Source organism: Pyxicephalus adspersus, chromosome 4, assembly GCF_032062135.1.
Source record: "Pyxicephalus adspersus chromosome 4, UCB_Pads_2.0, whole genome shotgun sequence".
Lineage (NCBI taxonomy): Eukaryota > Metazoa > Chordata > Amphibia > Anura > Pyxicephalidae > Pyxicephalus > Pyxicephalus adspersus.
In genome coordinates, this window is record NC_092861.1 from 62,610,038 (window position 1) to 62,636,584 (window position 26,547).

The following is a 26,547-nucleotide window of genomic DNA, read 5'->3' on the forward strand; positions in this document are numbered from 1 at the left end:
ACTAATGCCAGACAGGTAATTAAACCTGGTTTCTGGCAGCTTCTGTCCTTGGTACATCATCAGTGTTCTTCATGCAGTCAGCGCCAGTCTACCCAAAGGTGATATTACCTTTGTGGGGGTCTGTTGGGGAGTCCTAATGCTAGGAACACACTTTCAGCTGAAATGGTCATTAGTGATCAGGCCAGGTGGCTAACTGTTGTATCAATATAATGCTTGACTATTCAGAAGAGCAGCTTGTTCTGTTTTCTGGATAGAGGAGGGGGGAGAAGGAGCCAGAGTGACCTGCTAGCAAGACACAGCAACAGCAATGACAGCTGATTGGTGTTATTGGTTATTAGAGATCCAACATGATGGATTACTAATGCCATCTTCCACAATGTCAGGGAACAGAGGTACAAACCAGATTTTTGCCCAAGTGTAAAAAAGTTTGTATTGACCTTAAAATGTCCTTCTAATTTTGGGTCTACTGTCACCCCCCAGAGTGTTTTGCATTTTTAGTTTGTTTCTGCTGTGTGTTACAGCCAGTCTTGTGGCTTTCCCTGTAAAATATACAAAATCCAATAGTAAGAGCAAGACCCTGATGATGGCTACTGCAAGACACGTTAACAACCAGAGTCTTTGAGAAACACATGGGATTGCAACCCTCCCCTACTAAAATAATTATGAACAATTAATAAATCTTCCCTAATAAATGGAAATAGAAACAACACTATTTTCTTTTAATTGGGTGTTAATAGTAACATTAACATGTTATCAAGTTTATTAACACCATTACTTTTCTAAGAACCCAACAAATAAACTAAACCATAACTGAAGGCTCAGCCAAGTGACTCATGGCCAAACACCAACCTTATAAGTAAAGCAGGGAATATTCTGCAGTCACCTTGTAAGTGACCCTATCCCCAGTGAAGTAGTTTCCTGCCACACATAGAGACAGGTGAATGTATTGGGAAGAGGGGCTGGTCTATTTGATGCCTGTTCTTACAGAGAATTTCATAGGGAGAAGAAGTACATCACTGTCTTTATTGCCAAATCCCTTACTTCAGTGACAAATGCAGCTCTTTCTGCTCTTTCCTGGAGACTAAAGCTAGCCCATGAAATCTGTCCTTATAGGATTATGGGCCCCCACTACTTTGGAACATAGACTGCTACATCTGTAAAAAAATTAAGGGAATAGACAAAACAGACAGATGTAGACCTTGTCCTTCAATATTTTTTAAAATACAATTTTTAATTAGTACCAGGACTTATTGAGTGAACCAGAATATTTTTTTTTTAAAACTTGCCAAAGCAAGATTTTTTTTTAACAGACCATATAGACTCCAGAATATTTTACCATGCAATTTCCAACTGATAGACCACTGTCTACTAAAATATGGGTGACCAAACACTCAAGGAAAGAGCATGGGACATGGGAAAAAGAGCAGAGAGGGAGGGATAGGAAAGCATTTCAAACTTTTCTGAAGGCCACAACACCTTGGGAGAACTAGTAGAGAAATATATATATTATTGTTACCATTATTATTATACGTGTATATGATGTGTTTTGCGTGCCAGCTTTTTGCTCCAAACACCAGTAGCCAGTCTTCAATAGTGACTTATATATTACGACTTCTTCAGCATCCAAGATGTTTGGTGTCATTCAGCCCTGGAATAGAAGGAGGTAGAGCTAGCATCAAAGTCCAAATCCTAGTTTTCACTTAGCAAGAGATATAATCAAAGGGAAACCATTTCTTCACCATAACATGGGGGTTAGAATGGCCTTAATATTAAAAGGTATTAACACAGTGCCCTACACAGCACTCCTGAAATAACCAAAGACATAGGTGGCAAAAATATTATTTATATGTTCACTTACAGTGAACAGAGGAGAGAGGGGGAGTGGGAAGTAGAGAGATAGGAAGTGAGATGGATAAAAGGAAAGAGAGAGTGAGGCAGAGAAACATAGAGAGAAAGATAATGTACCACCCTATAAAAGACAATATTAAAAAATAAAAATACACAAAAAGGTAATTTTATTTTTGTAAATTTAATATTGTACACAATGGTATATTGTTGAAGCAAAAAGGTGACTTTGAGTATTGAAAAATGGTTTTGGCATTAGAATGACAGGCTGTGATCACGTGTTGGTCTGGAGTGGTAACCAGAGATAGAGAAGGGTCAAGAAGGAGAGGTATAACTCATGAACAGCAGCTACAGAAGAAAAGTAGGTGAAGAAAGCTCACTCTGGGGAATTGCACTTGCAGTTCAGAGGCTGTCACATGAAATAAACTGTTGCTGTGACCCCTTCTTCCATAGCAAGACACGAAAAAAAAACAGAATGTGACAAATGTCACAAACCAGTAGACTTCTTGTGAAATGATACCCCAGCAGCTGCCTTGTAATTCCTCCTCGCTGACTGTCTGCATAAGGCCTACCACTTCTTAAGCTGAGAAAGTTATTTTTGCTGTCATTCCTTTGCAGGAAACTTCATCTGTCTGGATAAATGTTGTGTCTTCGGGTTGAAGTAAAACACACTGTGAGAATAATTTTTAAAGCACTTTCTGTAATATAATAATCAAACTTCAGGTGAAATTTGAAACACATTCATAATAAAGATACAACTGCAGTGAATGTTTGATATCAATTTTGTTCATATAGAAAATATTCCATAACTCATTCCATGCATCAAATTTAGCATAGACTTGTGCAAGATTGTTTTGCTTGTTAAAGCTGAACCACAGACTATTTCAGGAAATAATTACAAGTTTCTTTGCATAGAATGGAGAAGATATGCACATGAAGTCATGTTTTATTTCTGTCTGTGACCCTATTGGGTCCTTGTGACTGTACAGAAAGTGGGGGTTGTTGGTGTGAAGTACAACTTTTAAAACTTCTTCACTTATACTTAAATTGCAAATAGATAAAATGCTAAAAGTATAAGTGAAGAAATTATGGATACTGCAAATCCTTCACACTCAAATAAAAAAAAATCAGCTGCTCACTTCTCCATATTGCATTTTTTTGTGATACGAACCCTGTAACACAGCTCATGATACAACATATGGACTAGGTACAATGGATTCAATCATCAGACTTGACAATAGTGACCTGAACAGGATAATAAAGAAATTAGAAAATAAATTAAGATAATAAAGAAAATAATAAAGAAATTAGAAAAAAAGTTTCTAATGAAGAAAACTTTCACATGATTGCCATTGACTTCGTCTGTCAATAGGTAGAACAAATATTGTTAAAAAGGAAGCTTCTGAGTAAAACATTTTGCTATTTGACCTGGATTGCCTGCTGCTTCCAATTCAGTCCAGCTGCGTTTCCTGGTCATTTAGAGGATGGTGGAAAGAGGGCAGGAAGCATTGCTAATCTCTCTCTGCACAGACAATTTATGTGCAGAAATGGGAGACGCCAAGCTGATTATTAAAAAGCACTTTTGTTAAGGGAGTGCTGAGCTAAAACCTCTTAGAATGGCATCTCCATTGGCATCAAACATTAAAAGCTGACTCCCATGGGGTCTATTTATAAAACAGTGACATTTGTTGAAACATTGCCTGGTGGAGAATCAATAACTTCCATTGAAACACATGTTTCAGTGAATGGCAATGTATACATTCCACCTTGTTTTGCATGTTGCAACAAATTTATAACATAGATTCCTTTAATGTGTAGTTGAAAATTAGTATATGGCATAATGAATATTATATGTTAATCCGATGAATAACCAAACATATCTTAATCATGCCTGCATTGAATATAATACTTAAACAGCCTAGTTGTTTGATCTGTGGGTACTATCAGGGACATGACCTTTCTGCTGTACAATGTTACACTTTCATTACAATATATTTCTTTATTCCCTAATAGCTCCCTAATACCTATTCTGCAAGTCTTTATATTTTACAAAAAATTTGGAGAAGCACATTTCTACCAAGTCATATACTACAATTTTCTTTAAAAAACTACAATGAAAAACTAAAAATATGAGCATTCTTCATATGTACCCTTGAACTGCAAGCTTTTTCACTTCATTGTTGGCAGATACATTGCAGAGTTCTTCTGTTCTTAAAGGAAATTGCCAGGTGGTAAAGTAAATACAAATTCCTGCATCTGCACATGTAAGATGATATGCCAGAAAACTTAACAAGAGTTTTCGAGAGTCACCCAAAATGTATACATTCTTCACATTGCATTTAATTACAAAATGTGTCAATCAACGTTTACTAGTTAAATCCAAATTTAAAATGTGTACATTGTTGTTCAATATTAGGTGAATCTTGGCTGAAAACATTTATAAACAGACCCCAATGTGGCAACTACATTTTTAAACACAGAAAACAAATCTGGTTGCTGTAGTCAATATTTTGTGGTGGCATTATAAAGTCATGGTTTAACTTGGCATGTTTAAAAGGCAAAGAATATCCTTTTCACCTTCTAACTATTGTTTGTTTAGCACTAACAACTGCCATCATTTAATTTATATGAACATTTGATTTTTACCATTATTGAAAGACCAATCAACCCACCTACATCCCTCCACCAAAGGGATTACTACATCCCCTTGTACTTTTAGAATGATTTAAAACAGTATATCACAAATGAAAACTGTGATGAAATTACACTTATGTATTCACACACATTACTGAAATGCAGCAAGGAGAATGCTGGAAGGTAACCTGGGGCTGCATTTTGGCTTTGAAGCTCTTTTGTTTTGAAATGTAGATCTTTTGGTATAGAACATACAAACGATGTATGGTACACAAATAAAAACATACAGTACTGAAGATACCAGAAATGTGATATAAAAAACTCAGAGGAGATGGTGAGCTCTTCTAAGAAATAGCAAGTGTCATGTGCAATGCTGCTTTATGTGTCGTTGCTATAGGTATACAAAATATTATTAATAATAATGCATATCAAGTAAAAAAGAAACATCCAAGGAATCTAAAAAAAATCTTTATGTGAGCCTTCTAAATGATTATAATATCAGTATTAAATGCTGGAGATAATAAAGTTCTAAATATCCCTTTATTTTGGCACTGCAGCCTGTTTAATTTTTTAAGGTTCAATATAAGAATAAATAATATCTGCAAGGAGCTTTGGATGGGGTGCAGTTGTACCTCCTCTCTGAGCTGCTTCTATTTTGATGTCATCTTCATTTTAGTAGCCGTAAAATAGAGTAATGTCCACAGGATGACAACCCAGCTGCACAATTTCACTTTAAACCAAAGCAGGTTGTCATCTTGTTAAGTGGAAAAATAATCTACTGGCAGGATTAGCAGGTGTTAAAACTACTTTAGACAGGGGACTCAAACCTGCTGTGTAAATTCTAGTGACAAACTGCTATATATATTGTTTATTTACTTTATTTATGTTATTTATTATTCTACATTATTATTAATTTCATAATAAAAAATTCACTGGTTAGTGAATTGCATGACCCCATGGCTGGCAAAGAAAACTGATATGGGTATGATTTTTTGAGTATTTTAAATGACACTAGACTTGATGAAGAGACTACTATCTTGGACAGCTAACACTATGAAAAAATTCATAGGCACTTGACATGGTATGGTACGGTGCGTACCCCCCGTAATACCTTTCCTCACCATGTACCTAATAGGCACTAATTAGCAGATCTTGGCACTCCTGAAGCATTAAAGGTAGCAGATTCTCATCCTCTCTCAGGAGCCTGTGATTAGGAAAAAACTGTGTTAAGAGGTAATATAATGTGTGCAATGAACTCTCACCGGGTATAAAGTATATCATGAATCTCACATGTGATTAATTTTAGGATGGTGTTTACTAAGATCAGACAGGGATGGAAACCTGCTAAATCTTTTACTTAATTATCACACAGCTGTGCCAAGACAGGAATAGCACCCACATGTCACCAGGAGGGTGACAGGTATCAAATGTCTTCTCAAGATTGTTTGCATTTACTTAGGGTCACAACAGGGAGGGGAAAGAAACCACAAGTTCCAGATAGAATTTCAAGGAGATCTAAAACTGGCCTTCTTGCTTTCAAGTACAAGGACAAACTTGCTGTTGGGGGATGTGTTTAGCTTCCTAGCAGGATAAGGATTGGCAACTCCTTGACATTACTCTAATAAGTAAAGTCATGATGTCTGGAAGCACTACTTTTCAAGCAGTGATATAACATACAAGGCACGCTTGTCCGTTTAACTGCTACCGAGTGTCAGTTAAAGACGTCATGTTCCAAGAGATTCATAGACCAAGGAATTGTCAAATACCAGTTAACAATAGTACTTGTGTAGGAATTAAATCTTTAATCATAATAAATTACTGAGCAATTATTAAAGGACAATAAAAGATGTGATCACATGGCCTTGAGAGTAATGTCACAACTCCCATGAGCCAATGTATGATAAAAATTAAAGGTCTGCAAACATACTTTTGCAAGTTAAACATAGTAAACAATGACTATAGGTAAAATGTGCTAACAAATATGTTAAATGTAAAAAAAAATATATTGTAAAAAAAAAGTACAAAGGGTCAGACATCCCTAATGATGAATATTGTTTTTTAGGGTGCATTTTCGTTATTACCCCATTACACCTTAATAATCACAGGGAATAGTCACCCTTTGAACAGCACAGCTCACTAAAATTTCTAATATTGCAAACTTTAGATTGCCACTCAATAGTTATGGGTTCCTTTAAACAACAAGAAGAGCATTTAAACAAAAAGAAATCTAATTGATGCCCACAAAACTGGATTAGGCTGTAAAATGTTTTAAAAAATGTCTAGCTTTTATCAAATGTCTAGGAATTATCACACCTCATAATGTCACCAAGAAATGTAATTTACTGGGAAAATAAAAGGCAAAATCCAGAAGGCCAAGCAGATGTTAAGAGCACTTTTATTTTACAGGAAAGCAAACCTTGGTATGACCTTCTTGAAGGTTTGGTTGACACCAGAGTGTTGCCATGTTCCATGATGCAAAGTTACTAGTAAAAACATGATCTGCATGGAAGAGTCATTAGGTGAAAGCCTTACCTGCAATCTCATTGCATACATTAAAGACTGAGATATGAAAAATAGCATTGCCAGAAGCCTTTTGGTAATGAATTCTGTGGACTGATGAGATAACAGCTTACCAAAGGTGTGTTTGGAAAGAATTAGCATTTGATGAAAAACACCTTGCCATGGGAGTGGATCCATTTTGCTTTGGGGTTCTGGAGAAGCTACATCGGTATAGTGTCTCCAAGACAATGATCCTCAACATATCAACAACAACAACAAAATCCACCATTAGCTAAATAAAGTGCAGCAAGCTGAGGGTTTTGAAACGACACAGAATTGGCAAATTTTACTTTTTAAAATTGTGTTAAATAAAATGTAAATGCACATTGCAAGTTGAAAATGTATCCGTTTTCAAAATTAACAAAACATGGTATTTGGCCAGGAGTGCTCAAACTTTAGTATACTCACAAACTAAAATCCACAATGTTTACTTTCCAAACTAAATGCAGTACTTGAGGCATAACAAAGAGATCTTTCCACAAGAAGTTAACATTTATAGTCATGACCAAAAATATTGGCACCCTTGCATTTATGTCAGAAAATGCACCACTTTTCCCAGAAAATGTTTGGAATTACTAATGCTTTGGTGTTGTCATGTTTATTTATTTTGTTAGCTCTAGAAGAACACAAAAAAGTAGAGAAAAAACATTCCACACAAAATGTCAAAAATGTCCAGTACAAAATTATTGGCACCTTCAACTTAATACTTGGTAACCTACCCTTTGAAAGAAATAACTGATGTTAATCACTTTCTGTAACAATTAGTGAGTCTTTTACATCTTTCTAATGACATTTTGAACCACTCTTCCATTCCTACCTTTAGATCTTTACTCATTGCTGGTCACTTCGGAACTCTCCATCACTTTATCTTAAACCATTTCTGGGTGCTTTTTGAAGTATGCTTTGAGTCATTGTCCTGATGTAAACCCCCCCCCCCCCCCCCCTCCTGAGACCCAGTTTTTTTGACACTGGGTCCTACATTGCCCTCTGAAATTTTTGGTAGTCTTTAGATTTTATAATAATATTATTAATGCAAACAGTCAAGACTACCAGTGTGTTAAGCAGCAAACAGATCCAAAACATCAGTGAACCTCCTCCATGTTTGACTGTAGGAAACATGTTCTTTTCTTTGAAGGCTTCTTTTTGTATTATCGAAAAGCTGTATTTTTGTCTCCCCTGTCAAGAGGACATTCTACCAGAAGGATTGTGGCTTCCACAGGTGAGTTTTAGCGCAGTCCAATCAGGCTTGTTTATGTTTCTGTGTCAGCAGTGGGGTCCTCCTGGGTCTCCTGCAATAGCGTCCCCTTTTCATTCAGATGGAGACAAATAGTGCGAGCCGACACTGTTGTACCATGTAACTGCAGGTCAGCTTACATTTTGGATATTGATAGAGGTACATTATGCACTATTTGAACAATTCTTCTTTGTAACATATCATCAATCTTTATCATCCACAATAGCTACAGTGTCATGTGATTGGTTTTCAAATCTTCAGACAATTCTTTGCTCTCTTTTTTTCTTTATGCTCAGTGTGTTATACACAGGCCTTCAACTCTGAGAGACCCGGAGCAGCTGGCATAGAAAGAGTTGTCCAAATTCCAGTAGAGAGATGTAAAAGATGCATTGATTGTTACAGAAAGCTATTAACAGTTATCTCTTCCAAGAGGTGTGCTACCAAGTTGAAGGTGCCAATATTTTTTCCAGGCATTTTGTGTGGAATGTTTCAGTTGTTTTTTTTTCTCTGCTTTTTTGTGTTCTTCCAGTGTCAACAAAAGAAATAAACATGACAATACCAAAACATTTGTAATTTCAACAATTTTCTGGGAGAAGTGGTGCATTTTCTGACATAAATGCAAGGGTGCCATTATGAGTAATATAAGTATGCATGACTGTATGTGCTTTTTAGTATTATGATGAAAAGAAATAGTGTTAAATAATATCCCTATAATCACCCTACTTTTGATCTAACCCATTCCTGCAATGTAATCAACTTGCCCTGTTTTGGGAGCAGAGGGGCTAAAACATGCAGGTCCTGCACCTGGCTATACACACAACTGTGACTGTAGCAACCAGTAGCTACTTAGTGTTTTTTATTTCCACTTGACATTGCCAAGAAATTGTACTCAAATTTTGATCAGTTAAAAACTAAAGACCTTTGAAATACAGGAAGGGGTCTACAATGGTGACTTAATCTAGTGCCTCACTACCAAGGTCATATGACCTTCACCTTTTTGTGTTTTCATTTTACAAAATCTGGTCTTATGTCTTATGTGACTATGGTTTTAGGTGGAGCATGAATGAGTTCTCCACTTTACCTCCTAATAATTTGATTATTTGGTAACCCTTTTCACTTAGTGCAGGAAAGGTATATCAAAACCTGCATTTTGCTGCATTTTCATAAAAAAAAAAAAACAATATATTTACCAAAAAGTTTCCTATAGCACCCACTGGCTCCACAATTCCAATGTTATTCTAAATCTTTTCAACAGCAATTCAGCACACTGCTAACCCCCTGGTATTACTTTACAAGCCAGACCAGTCATTATCTTTGAAGAAGGTCAACAATGATAGCCTTTATTTATTAGAAGTTCTTAGAAGAATTATGGAATATACTGTCCAATCACTCATAGAAGTCATAAATGCCCTTAGCTTGCATAATTTAGAAATTAAACAAACTGTATGTTCCGTCTTTAGTAGCACAGGCAGCTGCTTGAACTTGGGATGTGAGCTATCTCCTTGAAATGTCCCATAAAATACTTAAGTCATTCATGACAAGCATACTGTCTTTCAAGAACATGTGTGAGCTATAGCAAATGTTTTTTTTTAGTGTGCACACCGACACAGATATTATTAGTAAAATACCATTCCATTCAAATAATAAGGCACCGCCTTTTACACAAGGCTTTCCATACATAGGAGAACAACTGGAGGTTGATCAGCCAGCCTTGGGTATAAAAGCATTGCCCGTCCAAGACACTGGCAAGGTGGTCCATCTCTGGGTAAGTTCTTAGACTTTGCAGATCCAGCATAAGGTATTTATGGGAACCTTATGCTCAAGACAGTCAGGGTAAATTGGAGAAACTTTGTTGTTTAGTCTCAAGGGACAAAAGCTGAACCATTATTTAACTGTGCACAGCTGCCTTTTAAAACAGAACCCTATTTATTTCACATTTGAATTTGATATAGTTAAAGGTAATAGGTTGAATATTTGAAACTTTTGCAAACATCGTTTTTACATTTCCTTGTAAAGTGTCCAATCATGTGACTGTAGTGGCCAAAGAGGCTGCAAAGCAAAGCGAATAGATGGGGTGAAAAGAATTTGCCTTAGATTCAGTAGAACATTAGTCTTCTCATGTGATAAAGAGTGCTAATTCTTAAGTGCTGATTAGTAACTCAGCAAGGTAAATTTGGATTGGTTAAAGAGTTAATAGTTTAACAGAATATTGCTGTTAGTCTGAATGGCTTGTGTCTTAACCTACCTTCTTAGGATGCCACTAGACCCATGTCATGTTCATGTAACTATAGCACACCTCTTCCCAATGTCTCTGACATTTTGATTTCAATACATTTGTATTGGTTTTATAAAGCTTCCAGCTTGCTGGAAGGTCTTTGTGGGCCGTGCGTTCAAGCTTTGAACACTGGACCTACTGTAAAAATCACTTTCTCTTTTCTTGTTAGCCTTTTTTGTGACATAAGATCACATGAAATATTATTATATTTAGCAGTCAATATATTTGCTTGCAGTCTATAGTAAGCATGCCTTTATCTCCTTCTGTTTTGGAATTGTTCCTTTTTGTTCTGACAGGTTATACAGAATCACTTACCATCCCTTGTTTTTTTTCAGCTTCTCCGTGGTTTTTCTCTTGCTGAGGACAACAGTAAACAGGTTTGGCAGTTAATGTGTAGTTAACCTTCCTCCATTTAGCTACACTTTGGTCATGGGGAACAATAATCCTGTAGATAAAACATTTGGATTTTTTTACTTCACCCACTCTAATTGGCAATTTCACACTTTGCTTGGATTTTACTTACCAAGCTTGACATTGGAGAAAATACCAGTTATCATCTTGTATTTTTTTAGCACCAACATTATGTAGTGCTGTACAGAGTACATGGTCATGTCTCTAATGGTCCCTCAGAGAAGCTCACAATCTAAAGTCCCTCCTATAGTCATATGTTGTCGCTAACATAGTCCAAGGCCGATTTTGAATAAAAGGCAATTAACCTACCAGTAGGTTGAGGGGGCCTCCCAGTCAAACACAGGAGGAACATGAACACCAAATGTTCTAGCCAGGATTTGAACTTGATGCTGGTAGAAAAGAGTGTTAGCAACTTAGCTACAATGACACTAATTGAAGATGTTATATAACCACCTCATTAAAGTGGAACTCCGGGGTATTTAGTGATGGTGGTCCCGTTGAGGAGGTTTCTTTTCACTTTTGGTCCTGGTGACAACAGTCACTGGAAAAAAAGTGAGCAGAAATCTGTAAGTGATAGAAACCGAACACATATTCTAAATGTCCCCGTTTCAGGTATGGGAGTTCCAACTCACCCACCCAACAATCAAAATTGTTGGATCTTCGTGAGTTGTCCTGGGATTATACTTTAAGCTAGGGTTGTACTTTTAAAATTGCAGTGCCTTTGTTCTATGCCAAGACGAATAATTCTTCGTTAGCTTTGTACACATTGGGGATAATGAGAGTGACAGAACACCAAATATGGCCCCAAAGCAGGCTACTGCTTGCTACATTTCAGGCAATTCAGGGAGCACACAATATTTCTCTACAGGTACATGCATCCACATTAAGAATCTGGTGGGAAATGTTTTTACATCTCTCTTCACTTTTTCTGCTAGAATGCTGATGCTTTCATACACACTACAAAGTCATGTGGTGTAGAGAAACTGGTATTTTAAGGCCTCTGGTATTGAATTATTTGTGTTTGAGAATCATAAAAATTCATGTTATTGGAACACAAACATGCAGTTAACAGGCAATCTGTTACACAAAAACTATTAAGAAACACTTTTCTCTCTAAATCATTATACTTGTTGGCAATGAAAGCAACCTATCTATTCTCTCCACTAGTGAATTGCAACCATGGGTGACTCTGAAATGGCGGTATTTGGGGTGGCCGCCCCCTACTTGAGGAAGCCTGAAAAAGAAAGACTGGAGGCTCAAAACAAGCCATTTGATGCCAAAAACTCTGTCTTCGTCCACGATGACAAGGAGCTTTACGTGAAAGGTTTAGTCTCCTCTCGTGAGGGTGGCAAAGTCACCGTGAAAACTGATGATGGAAAGGTAAGCAGTACAACCAGACAGCTTTTTTTGCTGCAGATGAAGTAGATCAGGTTGTAATTCAGTTTTTTTTCTAGACTGTAACAGTCAAAGAAGACCAGGTGAACCCCCAGAACCCTCCCAAGTTCGATAAAATTGAAGACATGGCCATGTTGACCCACTTGAATGAGGCCTCTGTGCTGTATAACCTCAAAGAACGTTATGCAGCCTGGATGATCTACGTAAGACATTTTTCATCAAACTAAATTTCTGTAACTTTCAGGAAGTAAAATAGTTCACCAATGACTCTCGATCTGTCTTTACACTTAGTTGCCAGTCAGACTTGTAGTGGGGGAGCTTACTTTGTAATTTAAGGAGAAAGAACTTAGCCTGGCTTACTAGAAGGGAAGTATGGATGTGGGTATAAGCTTTGTGGTTTCTTGTGGTTTACTAGAATTCTGGAGAGTGGGCTGGCACAGTCTGCAGAAATGATGGGGGGCAGGAATAGATATATCAAAAACCTGAGCATTGGAAATTTTTATTGTAGGTAAAACTTTTTCAAAACATGTATTTAAACTATATAACTTTATACAGCTATTTGGCACTGATAGCCAAAAAACGTACAGCTGCAAGTATGAGGCAATAGATAGCAGCAGTTTGCCTCTGCTGCTAAATTTCAAACCACACTCTTCCCTTCCAAGGAGGGTTTTCTCCACATTTGTTGGTATATCTTTTAAAGGTCCTTCTCCTACCCTTTTGGGAAGGTATACCTCTCATCAAGGACACAATGTAGGACATGTTGACTCCCATTCCCCTGAGGAAGTCCATTAAGGAAAAGCGTGTCAGGATTTGAGAGATACACCCCTCCTACAACCATGTCTAATATGGTATCCCTTCATGGGTCTAAAAAAATTAAACTCTTTTTTTTAATATCAAGGTACCTACAAACAGTCTCATCTGGATTTATTTAGGCATTTGACGTGGGTGGGATAGGTAGTTAAGACATAGCTTAAACAGGTTTTTGCTGGTATTGCTAGATAAAAAAAATAATTGTTCCTTATACTGAATTCCAGACCTACTCTGGCCTGTTCTGTGTCACTGTAAATCCCTACAAATGGCTACCAGTGTACAACCCTGAAGTTGTTGCCGGCTACAGAGGAAAGAAGCGTCAGGAGGCTCCACCACACATCTTCTCCATCTCTGATAATGCCTATCAGTTCATGTTAACTGGTGAGTTATTGTGGGGTTGCTGTGATACTGCTTCATCATCAGAGATACCCTAGATAGAAGCATAATTAAAAGGAAATCTTGTGCAGTAATCCATTATCCAACCAATTATATCCAATCCGTTATCCAACCAATTATTTCTCATGAAAAATTATTGGCCCCTCAGCAGCATGTACATTTACTGGCTTCCCCATCTTTGCATTCAGACACCTGGATCATGAAAAATAGTTCTGTGTAAATTTCACATCATTTAACTGAAATAATGACACTGAATTAATGACATGGCACCAGCCCTGATACATACAGATTCCAGTAGATAAATGGAGAGGTTGGGAAACAAAGTAAAGGCAAGTGAAATAAAGCCTTTTACTTTGTCCTACATGGGTAAATGATACGTTCATTTTAACCAGTCAGCACTAATGTACACCACAATGCACTCAATTCAAAAAATGTACTTGGGCCTTCACATGTCCACCAAGTTGGACGTCAACTAATTTTGTTTGGTAAATAAGCTTCTCTGACATTGTGAATTTTAAAGCTCTGCTTCAAAATCAATTTGCTTTTCGTTTTTTGTTATGTATGAATCCTACTGGAAAGGATGCCTAAATTGAGGCTACCATTGCTCTTTATTACTAATTCTATCCAGTAAATGAAAGTCAGTGAAAATCCAAATCCACTGATTGCATCTTCTTTACCATTACAGATCGTGAGAACCAGTCTATTCTGATTACGTAAGTATTGTAGCTTTGTGAGATACACAGGGGAAATTGCAGTTCCTTTAAATTTCAAGGATAAAGCTCAGATTTTCCTAAATTAAGACTTATATCATACCATACTTCTCACATTAAGGTACACAAATATGAAGGAATTTTAATCAAAACAAGTTACTTTAGACATTAGATCAATGACCTGACAATTGAGGTCAACAGGTACTGTTGTAGATAGTAATACAAGGGCAACTTTCCATGAACCATCAGCACATGTATGAGTTTATACCACTATGCATCTAGATTTGGCAGGTATAGCCAGTTTTCAAAAGAAATCAACCTTACCTTTATTTTTCTGCTGTGTTCCCATCAGTGGAGAATCTGGTGCCGGAAAAACTGTGAACACCAAGCGTGTCATCCAGTACTTTGCAACAATTGCAGCTATTGGAGATCCACAAAAGAAAAAGGAGACAGGAAACAAACTGCAGGTAAGGAGTTCTAACAAATTTGCCAACATGGGCCATGTGCAGGACTGTGTTAGGCTGCCTTAGACATGCATGAATGATGACACCCATTTGAATAGGCTGTACTATGTGTATCATGTAGTTATTTTAGTAAACACTATGCTAGAATGTTTTAGAGACAGTATTTCTACACATAGGGCCTCATAACAAGGCAAAAAATAAAAAAAATTAATGTTTTCTGAAATTAGGAGGCATTGGACTGTTCTCAGTATCCCCTGCTCCGCTTCCCCTTACAGTTCTCAGTTTAATTACAAATATCCAGAACACAGTAATAGAACTATGTTTCACAATCTTACCACTGTAGGCCATGGCGAACAAATACAGTTGTGATAAATACATCTCTGGTCTAAATGTATAATAAAATGCATACCCTTTTCAACACTGTAGAAGGAAGGTCTATGTATTTTTGTAAGAAATATCACAGTGCTAATGTTGTTTTATGGATCACAGGGCACACTGGAAGATCAAATCATCCAGGCCAACCCTCTGCTGGAAGCCTTTGGTAATGCCAAAACCGTGAGAAATGACAACTCCTCCCGTTTTGTAAGTAGTAACATTAGTAATATTACTCATAAGATGTATTACTATCTATTTTATATTAACCACTTTTTAATGTCTCCAGGGTAAATTCATCAGAATCCACTTCGGAACCACAGGAAAACTGTCTTCCGCAGATATTGAAACCTGTATGTTCCACTCTAAATTATGGATATTTTTCAGATAGTTTGAGATATTAGAAAGACTGTTAATGTGTAACATTTTTTAATTTTAGACTTGCTGGAAAAGTCCAGAGTCACATTCCAGCTCTCAGCTGAGAGAAGCTACCACATTTTCTACCAGATCCTGACCAATAAGAAGCCAGAGTATGTTGGTAAGTTTAAAATGTAAAATGACAGTTCTGTCTAGCTTTCTATAATGACTGGTATGAATCTTACTAACTTGATTTCTTTTCTACAGAAATGCTGCTTTTGACAACAAACCCATATGACTACCCCTTTATCAGCCAGGGTGAGATCGCTGTCAAGAGCATTGATGATGAAGAGGAGTTAATGGCCACTGATGTACAAATTACAAATTACTTTTTCTTAAGAGTACACTTTTGAGACCAACATAGAATTTAAGCACAAATTAACATGTTTATGTATTTTCAGGGTGCCATTGATATTTTGGGTTTTATACAAGAAGAAAAACTTGGCATCTACAAAATGACTGGTGCTGTCATGCACATGGGAAATATGAGATTCAAGCAAAAGCAAAGGGAAGAGCAGGCTGAACCTGATGGCACAGAAGGTAGTTTGCATTTTATTTTGTTATAATATAAACAGGCTTGCAATTAGATTACTCCAACAAGGCAAATTTCACTATTATATTTTAGTTATTACTAAATTATAACTAAATTATATTTAGTTTTTCAGTTATTTTTATTAGTCTTTTATTTTTGAATTTCCAGCACAAAAATATGTTTAATGTTTTAAAATGTTAAGAGACAGCAGGCACTGGACTGTGAGAACGATAAAGGGGGGGGGGGGGGGGGGGGGGGGGGGGGATGTAGGCAAACCTCCTAATGAACTAGAAGAAGTAATCACCCTCTTCCTCTCTGCTAGCATTTATGGACCATATTATTTCATCAGGTTACTTGGGTTGTAAACAATTGTTGTTGTAAACGCAAAAATCAACAAAAACATTAAACATCAGATTTTTATGTATGTACATCCAACATTTACAACCAAATGTAAACAACATGAACCACAAATCATAATCTTTTGCACCATTTTTTTTATTTTCACAATGTAGTTGCTGACAAAATTGGCTACTTGATGGGACTGAACCCTGCTGACCTCCTGAAGGCTCTCTGCTACCCCAGGGTTAAAGTCGGCAATGAGTTTGTCACTAAGGGACAAACTGTCCAACAGGTAATATATAGAATGATAAAAGTAAATCTAAAGGTTAGTTAAAATATTTTCATAGAGAATTAACAATATGTTGTTTTCTGTAGGTTTACAATGCCATTGGTGCTCTCAGCAAATCTGTCTATGAGAAGCTCTTCTTGTGGATGGTTGTCCGTATTAACCAACAGCTAGACACCAAATTACCAAGACAGTACTTCATTGGTGTACTGGATATTGCTGGATTTGAAATCTTTGATGTAAGTGTAAACATACATTCTATGGATGATATTATGTATAATGGAATTTAAACACTTATATAAACAATGTACATACATCATCATTTGCAGTACAACAGCTTGGAGCAACTTTGCATTAACTTCACCAATGAGAAACTGCAACAGTTCTTTAACCACCACATGTTCGTCCTGGAACAAGAGGAGTACAAGAAAGAAGGAATTGATTGGGAATTCATTGACTTTGGTATGGATCTGGCTGCCTGCATTGAGCTCATTGAGAAGGTGGGTGTTGAAACTCTATGTTTCTATATTTAGTTCCAAAATGTAAAAACAAACACAATTTGAAATTTAAAACATTTAATTTCTCTGCTCAGCCAATGGGTATCTTCTCAATCCTGGAAGAGGAGTGCATGTTCCCCAAGGCTACCGACACCTCCTTTAAGAACAAGCTCTACGACCAACATCTGGGCAAGTGCAAGAACTTTGAGAAGCCCAAACCTGGCAAAGGCAAAGCTGAAGCTCACTTCTCTCTGGTGCATTATGCTGGCACCGTGGATTACAACATCAGTGGCTGGCTAGACAAGAACAAGGACCCACTGAACGAGACTGTTGTTGGTCTCTACCAGAAGTCTCCAGTGAAGCTCCTGGCCCTCCTTTACTCTTCTTACGCTGCTGCTGATGGTAAGTATTCTAAAGGTAGAGAGATATTAGGCATTTTAAAATCTTCATTTTTGATTCATTATTTAACAGATTACAATCTTCATTTCAGCTGCAGATGGTGGTGCAAAGAGTGGAAAGAAGAAGAAGGGTTCCTCCTTCCAGACTGTCTCTGCCCTGTTCAGAGTAAGTGTTGTCTATGTCTGATGGAGATCTAAAATATGATATACGCTTCAGGAGTGTTGATCCCTAATACTTGAAATGCATTTTGCGGAAACATTTAATTAGTATTTAAACATACACTATTCCTAGTTCGTGCTGTTATTTTAAATGATACGTAGATCTAATAAATCTCAAAAAGCAATATTGTTCTCATTATTCCACAGGAAAATCTGAACAAGCTGATGACCAACTTGAAGAGCACTCACCCTCACTTTGTGCGTTGCCTGATTCCCAATGAGACAAAAACTCCAGGTAAAGCTGTTTTTAATACACAGCAAAAATTACAGAAAGCAGCGTTACTCACACTGTGCCTAGTTGTATACCACCATGGTACATTTGTGACTAAGTGTCACTTACAATCAAACCATTATTTACAGGCAAACTTACTTGCTAAATCTATCACCTATGCAAATTTTTTTTTACCTTCCAGTGGCACTTTTTAAATCTCTTCACCCTCCCCTTGTTACCGTAGATTCCCTTCTTCCCTTCTTTGTTGTAAAAAATTCATAAAGATACAGAATCTAATCAAAGACCCTACTTTTCAAAATATCCAAAGAAACTTACTCTTGCAGACATTTCTGCTCTGTGATTTTAATTAATGAAATATTCTCCATAGTTCCTTTTAGTTGGTATTGGAAATTTCTGTACATAGCATATTCTCACCAACAAAAAAACAGACTTTGGAACAGAGCTGGCCTTTTCTGTAGTCTCCACCAAATGTGGACACAATCCAACAGTGATAGACACAAGCTCTTTTATAAATGCTAATTTTAATGCCATTGTATGTTTTTAATAGTTATAAATGTTCTTTACTAGGTATAATGGAGAATCATCTGATCATCCACCAACTTAGGTGCAATGGTGTGCTGGAGGGCATCAGAATCTGCAGAAAGGGCTTCCCTAGCAGAATCCTCTATGGTGACTTCAAACAACGGTATGCAGAGGTCAACTATGTAGCCAATCATGATAAATGTAAATAAGGTAAAATTAGATAACAACTGTTTTTTTTTATTCTTTCCTAATACAGTTACAAGGTACTGAATGCTAGTGCTATTCCCGGTGGTGAATTTATTGACAGCAAGAAGGCTTCTGAGAAACTCCTAGGCTCCATTGATATTGACCATACTCAGTATAGATTTGGACACACAAAGGTAGGAAGTCAAAATAGTTACTTATAGTGACTAAATATACGATGTTGGACTAATATAATGAAAAATCATATTTTGATCATTTTTTTTCTCCACAGGTGTTCTTTAAAGCAGGTCTTTTGGGTGTTCTTGAAGAAATGAGAGACGATAAATTGGCTCAACTCATTACTCGCACTCAAGCTTTGTGCCGAGGTTTCTTGATGAGAGTGGAATTCAAGAAGATGGTGGAAAGAAGGTTAGGATGATGTATTACGCGCAAAGTGAAAAAAAAAAACAAACAAAATACATGTTTCATTGCTGCTTGTCATATTTTACCTTTGGTCTAGTTTGACCCTATCATTGTTCATTTTTATTGTATTCCTTCAGCCAAGCCACAAAAAACATTATTCTACACTAGCACTTAGCCAGGAAAGAGGTGGTAGTTTGCTACCCTAGTTAAAACCATCAATAATTTAATACACTGCCAGTAAAACAATGCTTCCCTATCACAATGCAAATAACAAATCCAAATCATGTAGAATTATTAGCATTTAGAAGCCAGTCAATCCTAGCATATTTAAATAACTTGAAACCATGTGATTACAGCTGCCACAGAGGCTGTTTAGTTTGACACAGAAAAGTCAGAAGCTAGATATATGATCACTAGGAGACTGGGTTTCAATGTTTGGTTTTCTTGTACCTGTTGTCCCTGAAAAAAGGGTGTAATAATATTTGTAATTGTGTTATATTTTCCAACAGAGATGCTATATTTGTCATCCAGTACAATGTCAGATCATTCATGAATGTTAAGCACTGGCCATGGATGAAGCTGTACTTTAAGATTAAGCCCCTCCTGAAGAGTGCAGAGACTGAGAAGGAGATGGCTAACATGAAAGAAGAATTTGAAAAGACCAAAGACGCCCTGGCTAAGTCAGATGCAAGAAAGAAAGAGCTGGAGGAAAAAATGGTTGCCCTACTTCAAGAAAAGAATGACTTGCTTCTTCAAGTTCAATCGGTAAAATAGACATTAAATATTAAATTGAACCTTAGTATTTACATCCTAAATGCAACTTTTACTCACTCTGTTATTTTCATACAGGAAGGTGAAAACCTGGCAGATGCAGAGGAAAGATGTGAAGGTCTAATCAAAAATAAGATTCAGCTAGAAGCTAAGATCAAAGAGATCACTGAAAGGCTTGAAGATGAGGAGGAAAGTAATGCTGAGCTGACAGCCAAAAAGAGGAAATTAGAAGATGAATGCTCTGAGCTGAAGAAGGACATTGATGACTTAGAGCTGACATTGGCTAAAGTTGAAAAGGAGAAGCATGCCACAGAAAATAAGGTGGGACATGTAACACTGATCCCTAGCTAGGTTACTTCTTCAATAAAAGCGGGCAGATATAATAATATCTTTTTTTTTATCTAGGTTAAAAACCTCACTGAGGAAATGGCTTCACTGGATGAGAACATTGCAAAGATTACCAAGGAGAAGAAAGCTCTCCAGGAGGCTCATCAACAGACCCTTGATGACCTTCAAGCAGAAGAAGACAAAGTCAACACTTTGACCAAAGCTAAAATTAAGCTGGAACAGCAAGTTGATGATGTGAGTGCATATAGCAACAAACTATTTGGTTAGTGGGTATTAAATTACATTTTCACTCATTTGTAAGTATTCAATTTAAACAGCTGGAAGGTTCCCTGGAGCAAGAGAAGAAACTTCGTCTTGACCTTGAGAGAGCTAAGAGGAAGCTTGAAGGAGATCTGAAGCTGTCCCAAGAAACAACAATGGATCTTGAGAATGAGAAGCAGCAAGCTGAGGAGAAAATAAAGAAGTGCGTCTTTTGAATTATTATTTCCTCTCAAAATGGGTTTTATTACCTTATGTCATTTTTGTATGAATAAAACAAATTAATTAACTTTCAAAATGCAGGAAGGATTTCGAATTAAGCCAGCTGCAAGGAAGGATTGAGGATGAACAATCCTTGGGATCTCAACTGCAGAAGAAAATCAAAGAGCTTCAGGTAAATTAACACTAGTAAAAAAAGAACAGTTTCATTTCTAGCAAGCAGTAAATAATTGGCTATATTAACTTAATATCTCTTTTTAGGCCCGTATTGAAGAACTTGAGGAGGAGATAGAAGCAGAACGAGCTGCTCGTGCCAGGGTTGAGAAACAGAGGGCTGATTTGTCAAGAGAACTTGAAGAAATCAGTGAGAGACTCGAGGAAGCTGGTGGTGCCACCTCAGCTCAGGTAGAGTTGAACAAGAAACGTGAAGCTGAGTTCCAGAAACTGAGACGTGACCTTGAAGAAGCCACTCTTCAGCATGAAGCTACCTCTGCTGCCCTGCGCAAGAAGCATGCCGACAGTGTGGCTGAACTTGGAGAACAGATTGACAATCTCCAGAGAGTTAAGCAGAAGTTGGAGAAGGAAAAGAGTGAGCTAAAAATGGAAATTGATGACCTTGCCAGTAACTTGGAGAATGTCTCAAAATCAAAGGTATGAGAATTAACAACATAAAAAAAAAAAGAAAACAAAGCCATGTTCCTGAAATTTCTTAATTCAACTTGTTCATCAACAACAAATGTTCTCCTCCCAAAGGCCAACCTTGAGAAAGTGAGCCGTGTTCTTGAGGATCAGCTCAGTGAAATCAAGACCAAAGAAGACGAGCACCAGCGTATTATTAATGACCTCACAGCCCAAAGAGCTCGTCTGCAGACTGAAAATGGTACAAATCTCAACCTTATTCTTTAGGATGATCAATTCTCACACTGCACACTTGCTTACGTAACATATGAGTAAAGCAAATATTATTTATATTTTTTTATGAATGTTATAAAAAAAACACATTGGATTACAGATTTTTTTTTGCTGGATAAGATCACCTTATATAATAATATAAATAAGCTAAAAAAAATTTTTCAAATGAAATTTATAGAAAAATAGATTCATTAATTTTTTTTATTTTTTACTTTTCAAGGTGAACTGTCTCGCCAACTTGAAGAGAAGGAGTCACTAATTTCTCAGCTGACCAGGGGAAAGCAAGCATTCACTCAACAGACTGAGGAGCTAAGGAGACAACTGGAGGAGGAAACCAAGGTAAAGTAAACACAAAGTACTTAAAAGAACTAGGTCCCCCAAAAAGTTAAGTGTCACTAAATTATACAAAAAACCTCCTAACATGAAAATGGATATGTATTTGCAGGCCAAAAATGCCCTTGCTCATGCTCTGCAATCATCCCGTCACGACTGTGACTTGCTCCGTGAGCAATTTGAAGAGGAACAAGAGGCTAAGGCTGAGCTTCAGAGAGCTCTGTCCAAGGCAAACGGCGAGGTTGCACAATGGAGAACCAAATATGAAACTGATGCCATCCAACGCACAGAAGAACTGGAGGAGGCCAAGTATGCTAGCACTGTAAAAAATCTACAGGAACCAAGGCTGATAAGTGTAGCTAAATACTAACCAGACTTTCCAAAATTTTTACATACAGGAAGAAACTTGCGCAGCGTCTCCAGGAAGCTGAGGAGCAAGTGGAGGCTGTGAACTCCAAATGTGCCTCCCTAGAAAAGACCAAACAGAGGTTGCAGGCCGAAGTTGAGGATCTGATGATTGATGTGGAGAGAGCAAATAGTGCAGCTGCAGCTCTAGATAAGAGGCAGAGAAACTTTGATAAGGTAATACAGAATATAATGTGAGGAAGACTCTGTATTTTACCCATCTTTAAAAGTTTAGAAAAATCTGCATCTAACTGATCTGGCCTTACTAAACAGGTTCTGGCAGAATGGAAGCAGAAATATGAAGAGGGACAGGCAGAGCTTGAAGCAACTCAAAAGGAAGCTCGCTCACTGAGCACAGAGATCTTTAAGATGAAAAATGCTTATGAGGAGGCTATGGATCAGCTTGAAACTCTAAAACGGGAAAAGAAGAACTTGCAACGTAAGATCCTTAGATGACAAATTTATGTTTCTTTGTCAGGCATGATACAAAAGTATATCAAAGAACTACACGTTTATGCACAAAACCTCACAAACTTTGGATATACATGGACATATTCCATGTGAAAGGGAACTTAAATCTTAGTTTACTGTAAAACAAAAAATGTTTGACAAATGTTTACTACCTAAACTAAAGTAGTAATAATGAATGCCCTTTGAATCGTTTGTACAAAGCTAGCTTTAAAGTCTTGAAAAACATGCGAAAGTAACCAGATTTTTCTTTCTTTTACCAGAGGAGATCTCAGATCTAACTGAACAGATTGGAGAAACTGGAAAAACTGTTCACGAGCTGGAGAAGGCCAAGAAATCAGTGGAACAGGAGAAGAGTGACTTGCAAGCAGCATTAGAGGAGGCCGAGGTATTAAAAGCTCTACTGTAGTCAAAATGAATAACTATAGTTGAAAGATTTTAGTATTAATCATGCATATTCTTTTAGGGATCCTTAGAACATGAAGAATCCAAGATCCTTCGCATCCAGCTTGAATTAAACCAGGTGAAATCTGAGGTAGACAGGAAGATTGCTGAAAAAGATGAAGAGATCGAACAGTTGAAGAGGAACAGTCAGAGAATTATTGACACTATGCAGAGCACACTGGAGTCTGAAATCAGAAGCAGGAATGATGCTCTGAGACTTAAGAAGAAGATGGAAGGTGACCTTAATGAGTTGGAGATACAGCTAAGCCATGCCAACCGCCAAGCCGTTGAGGCCCAGAAACAGCTCAGAAATGTGCAAACTCAGCTTAAGGTGAGCACTAAAAAGCACTTGAACATATGAAATTTAAACAATATTTTTTCATATTACTTTGTTTTCATATATCTTACATTTCTCAGTGTAAATGGCTATATATTGTGTTATATATATAGCTTAGATAGAATGTGTGTTTTAAATTTTAGGACAGTCAGCTGCAGCTGGATGATGCCCTGAGGAGCCAAGAAGATCTTAAAGAGCAGTTGGCTGTGGTGGAACGCAGGAATATTCTACAGCAAGCTGAGATTGAGGAAATAAGGTCTGCCCTGGAACAAACAGAAAGGTCTCGCAAGGTTGCTGAGCAGGAACTCCTGGATGCAAGTGAACGTGTTCAGCTTCTGCACTCCCAGGTAGGAACACATATATTTTTTTAATGTATTCTGTACATTTTGTAAATCTGTAGACTTACTGACTATTGTCTGCTGCTCCCTAGAACACAAGCCTTATCAACACCAAGAAGAAGTTGGAAAATGATATGACCCAACTGCAGAATGAAGCTGAGGAATCTGTCCAAGAGGCCAGAAATGCTGAAGAAAAAGCCAAAAAAGCCATCACTGATGTACGTATCTGCTTTAAACAACACTGTAAAAAAAGACATCTTTGGGAGACATATGAATGTAAATGTTTATTGTGTGCCCAAAGGCTGCTATGATGGCGGAGGAGTTGAAGAAGGAGCAGGACACTAGTGCCCACTTGGAAAGAATGAAGAAGAACCTTGAACAGACAGTGAAGGACCTGCAGCATCGTTTGGATGAAGCAGAACAGTTGGCACTAAAGGGTGGCAAGAAACAGCTCCAGAAACTGGAGGCTAGAGTAAGTAAATATAAGTTCTGTTTTAAAGCTGATCTCATATCAAACAACTAATAAAACTTATGAAATACAAATATGCAGTGTAATTATGAAACTATTTTAAGTAGTTAATTGCTGTATTGTTCATATACCTACAAAATATAATAATAATATAATAACAAAAATAAATACAAATATAATCTTTTAAAGGTGCGTGAGCTGGAAAATGAACTGGACGCTGAGCAGAAACGTGGCACAGAGGCCATCAAGGGAGTCCGCAAATATGAGAGAAGAGTTAAAGAATTAACTTACCAGGTATATTACCATTTTTTATTATATATATATTTTGTGGTGGTTTGCTGTAGAGTGAAGAGGCGATCACTGCAAATCTGACAGTTCAATTGTAAATACTCAGCAACCTACATGTGGCTGGCCTTACAACAAAATTTATTTCCTTAGAGCGAAGAGGACAAGAAGAATGTCCTGAGGCTCCAGGATCTGGTGGACAAACTCCAGATGAAGGTCAAAGCCTACAAGAGACAGGCAGAGGAATCTGTAAGTTGAACAGTGACAGCTGCTTGCAAAAATGCACATAAAATGAATCCATACAGATTTCACAAATATCATTGATATATGTAATTTGATTGTTTAAAGGAGGAACAGGCCAATGCCCACCTGGCACGCTTTAGAAAGGTTCAGCATGAGTTGGAAGAAGCTGAGGAGAGAGCTGACATTGCTGAATCTCAGGTCAACAAACTCAGAGCAAAGAGCCGTGACATTAGTGGAAAGGTAAATATATTATTTATTCTATCTATCTATCTATCTATCTACTCTATCTGCCTATTGTGTATTTATCTATGTAATGCCCAAGTATCTTACCAACCTATTGTTTTCTCTGCAGAAAGGAGAAAGCGAATAATGCCACGATTTGAGTGTCCGAAGAAGAAGTGCAAAATGCAAATTTCTTCTTGCACACCTGTAATTAATGTGTCACTGTCTTTGTTTGTACTTATGTAAAATAAAACGCTGCATTCATTGTTGAAATATGTTTGTCATTTCATTGGGTGATATATATATGTCCTAAGCTGTGGACAAGAGTACACAGAAATAAAAAACATCATTCATCTCTTCCAACAACATCATCCAACTCCCACTAATGACACCCTGATTCCTTCAGAACCTACCCCTCCATTTTTGTGACCTGGTAATGCACATATCAGACATGGAGGACCAAATCTAATCTGATTTGCTCATTAGATCCGCACTAAAGTATAGCCATTCATGGGTGGAAGCTAACTGATCCACCATGTTATAGGAATAAAACCAACTCAGACATAGAAAGTAAACAACATTCTGACCGATGGTGGAAATTAAACCCAGAGTTCATCATATATTTTTACATTGAGAAACATGGAAAAGTACAACAACTGTGTGTTTATAAATGTACAATAGCAAATGTAAATCCAAAAGAACAAAAAGTAACCACTCAATAATAGAGAATAAAATAACTAAACATGGACGTCTGAATCCTTTGGAATAAAAAAATCCTGTTGATGGACCAAACTTATTAGGTCACTAATAAAATAAATTATGAATACACAATGAGTAGAACTTGGTCTAATACCAACTACAACCACAAAGATGTAGATGAAAAGATGCAGAATTATATGATGAGGAATTGGATTGGATGTGACATGGTGCAGGCGGATGGTCGTAATGAGCAAGTAGCTATTGTAATCCTTATCCAAACTCATTAGGCTAATGATGAGTTTTGCAGTAATCTATATATCACAATCAGTGAAAGGCCTATCATCACTTTTCTCTTGCTGTTTGGGAAGGTGACTAAAAGCTGGCCAGCTTTTTGGCACCACACAAGATACAGTACAATGTTAAGTTTGTGTAATGTAGCTCCTGTTTCAGTGGCTGCATAACTATTCACAGCTGTCGCACCTTATTATTAAAGACAGGCCTGGAGCGTAGGCTTTAGACTCAGCGTAGACTTTAGGAAGGTAGTGGAAGGCCTGCATGACTGAGAGAAACAGGAAGCAGGCAGTGATAGGGTTAAAATAATCTCCCCCCTGACATATTTCTAACTGTTAACAACACTGTTATC

The 26,547-nt window shown here is 37.2% G+C and overlaps 1 protein-coding gene across 1 annotated transcript; it reads left to right on the forward strand.

The window, feature by feature from the left end:
• The first annotated feature begins 12,137 nt into the window (after positions 1-12,137).
• LOC140330053 (myosin-4-like) lies at positions 12,138-25,541 on the forward strand. The gene is made up of 39 exons (XM_072410410.1): positions 12,138-12,338; positions 12,413-12,556; positions 13,388-13,544; positions 14,245-14,272; positions 14,622-14,736; positions 15,223-15,315; positions 15,395-15,458; positions 15,545-15,643; positions 15,730-15,833; positions 15,924-16,062; positions 16,567-16,685; positions 16,769-16,918; positions 17,009-17,179; positions 17,272-17,578; positions 17,667-17,740; positions 17,941-18,028; positions 18,593-18,710; positions 18,804-18,927; positions 19,023-19,159; positions 19,663-19,918; positions 20,003-20,245; positions 20,330-20,506; positions 20,590-20,735; positions 20,834-20,924; positions 21,011-21,400; positions 21,503-21,629; positions 21,882-22,000; positions 22,107-22,303; positions 22,393-22,576; positions 22,673-22,838; positions 23,131-23,255; positions 23,334-23,642; positions 23,792-23,995; positions 24,079-24,204; positions 24,288-24,458; positions 24,645-24,749; positions 24,894-24,989; positions 25,089-25,223; positions 25,336-25,541. Exons 1-39 carry the CDS (start codon positions 12,138-12,140, stop codon positions 25,351-25,353), a joined length of 5,817 nt encoding a protein of 1,938 aa, XP_072266511.1. The 3' UTR covers positions 25,354-25,541.
• The last annotated feature ends 1,006 nt before the right edge of the window (positions 25,542-26,547 follow it).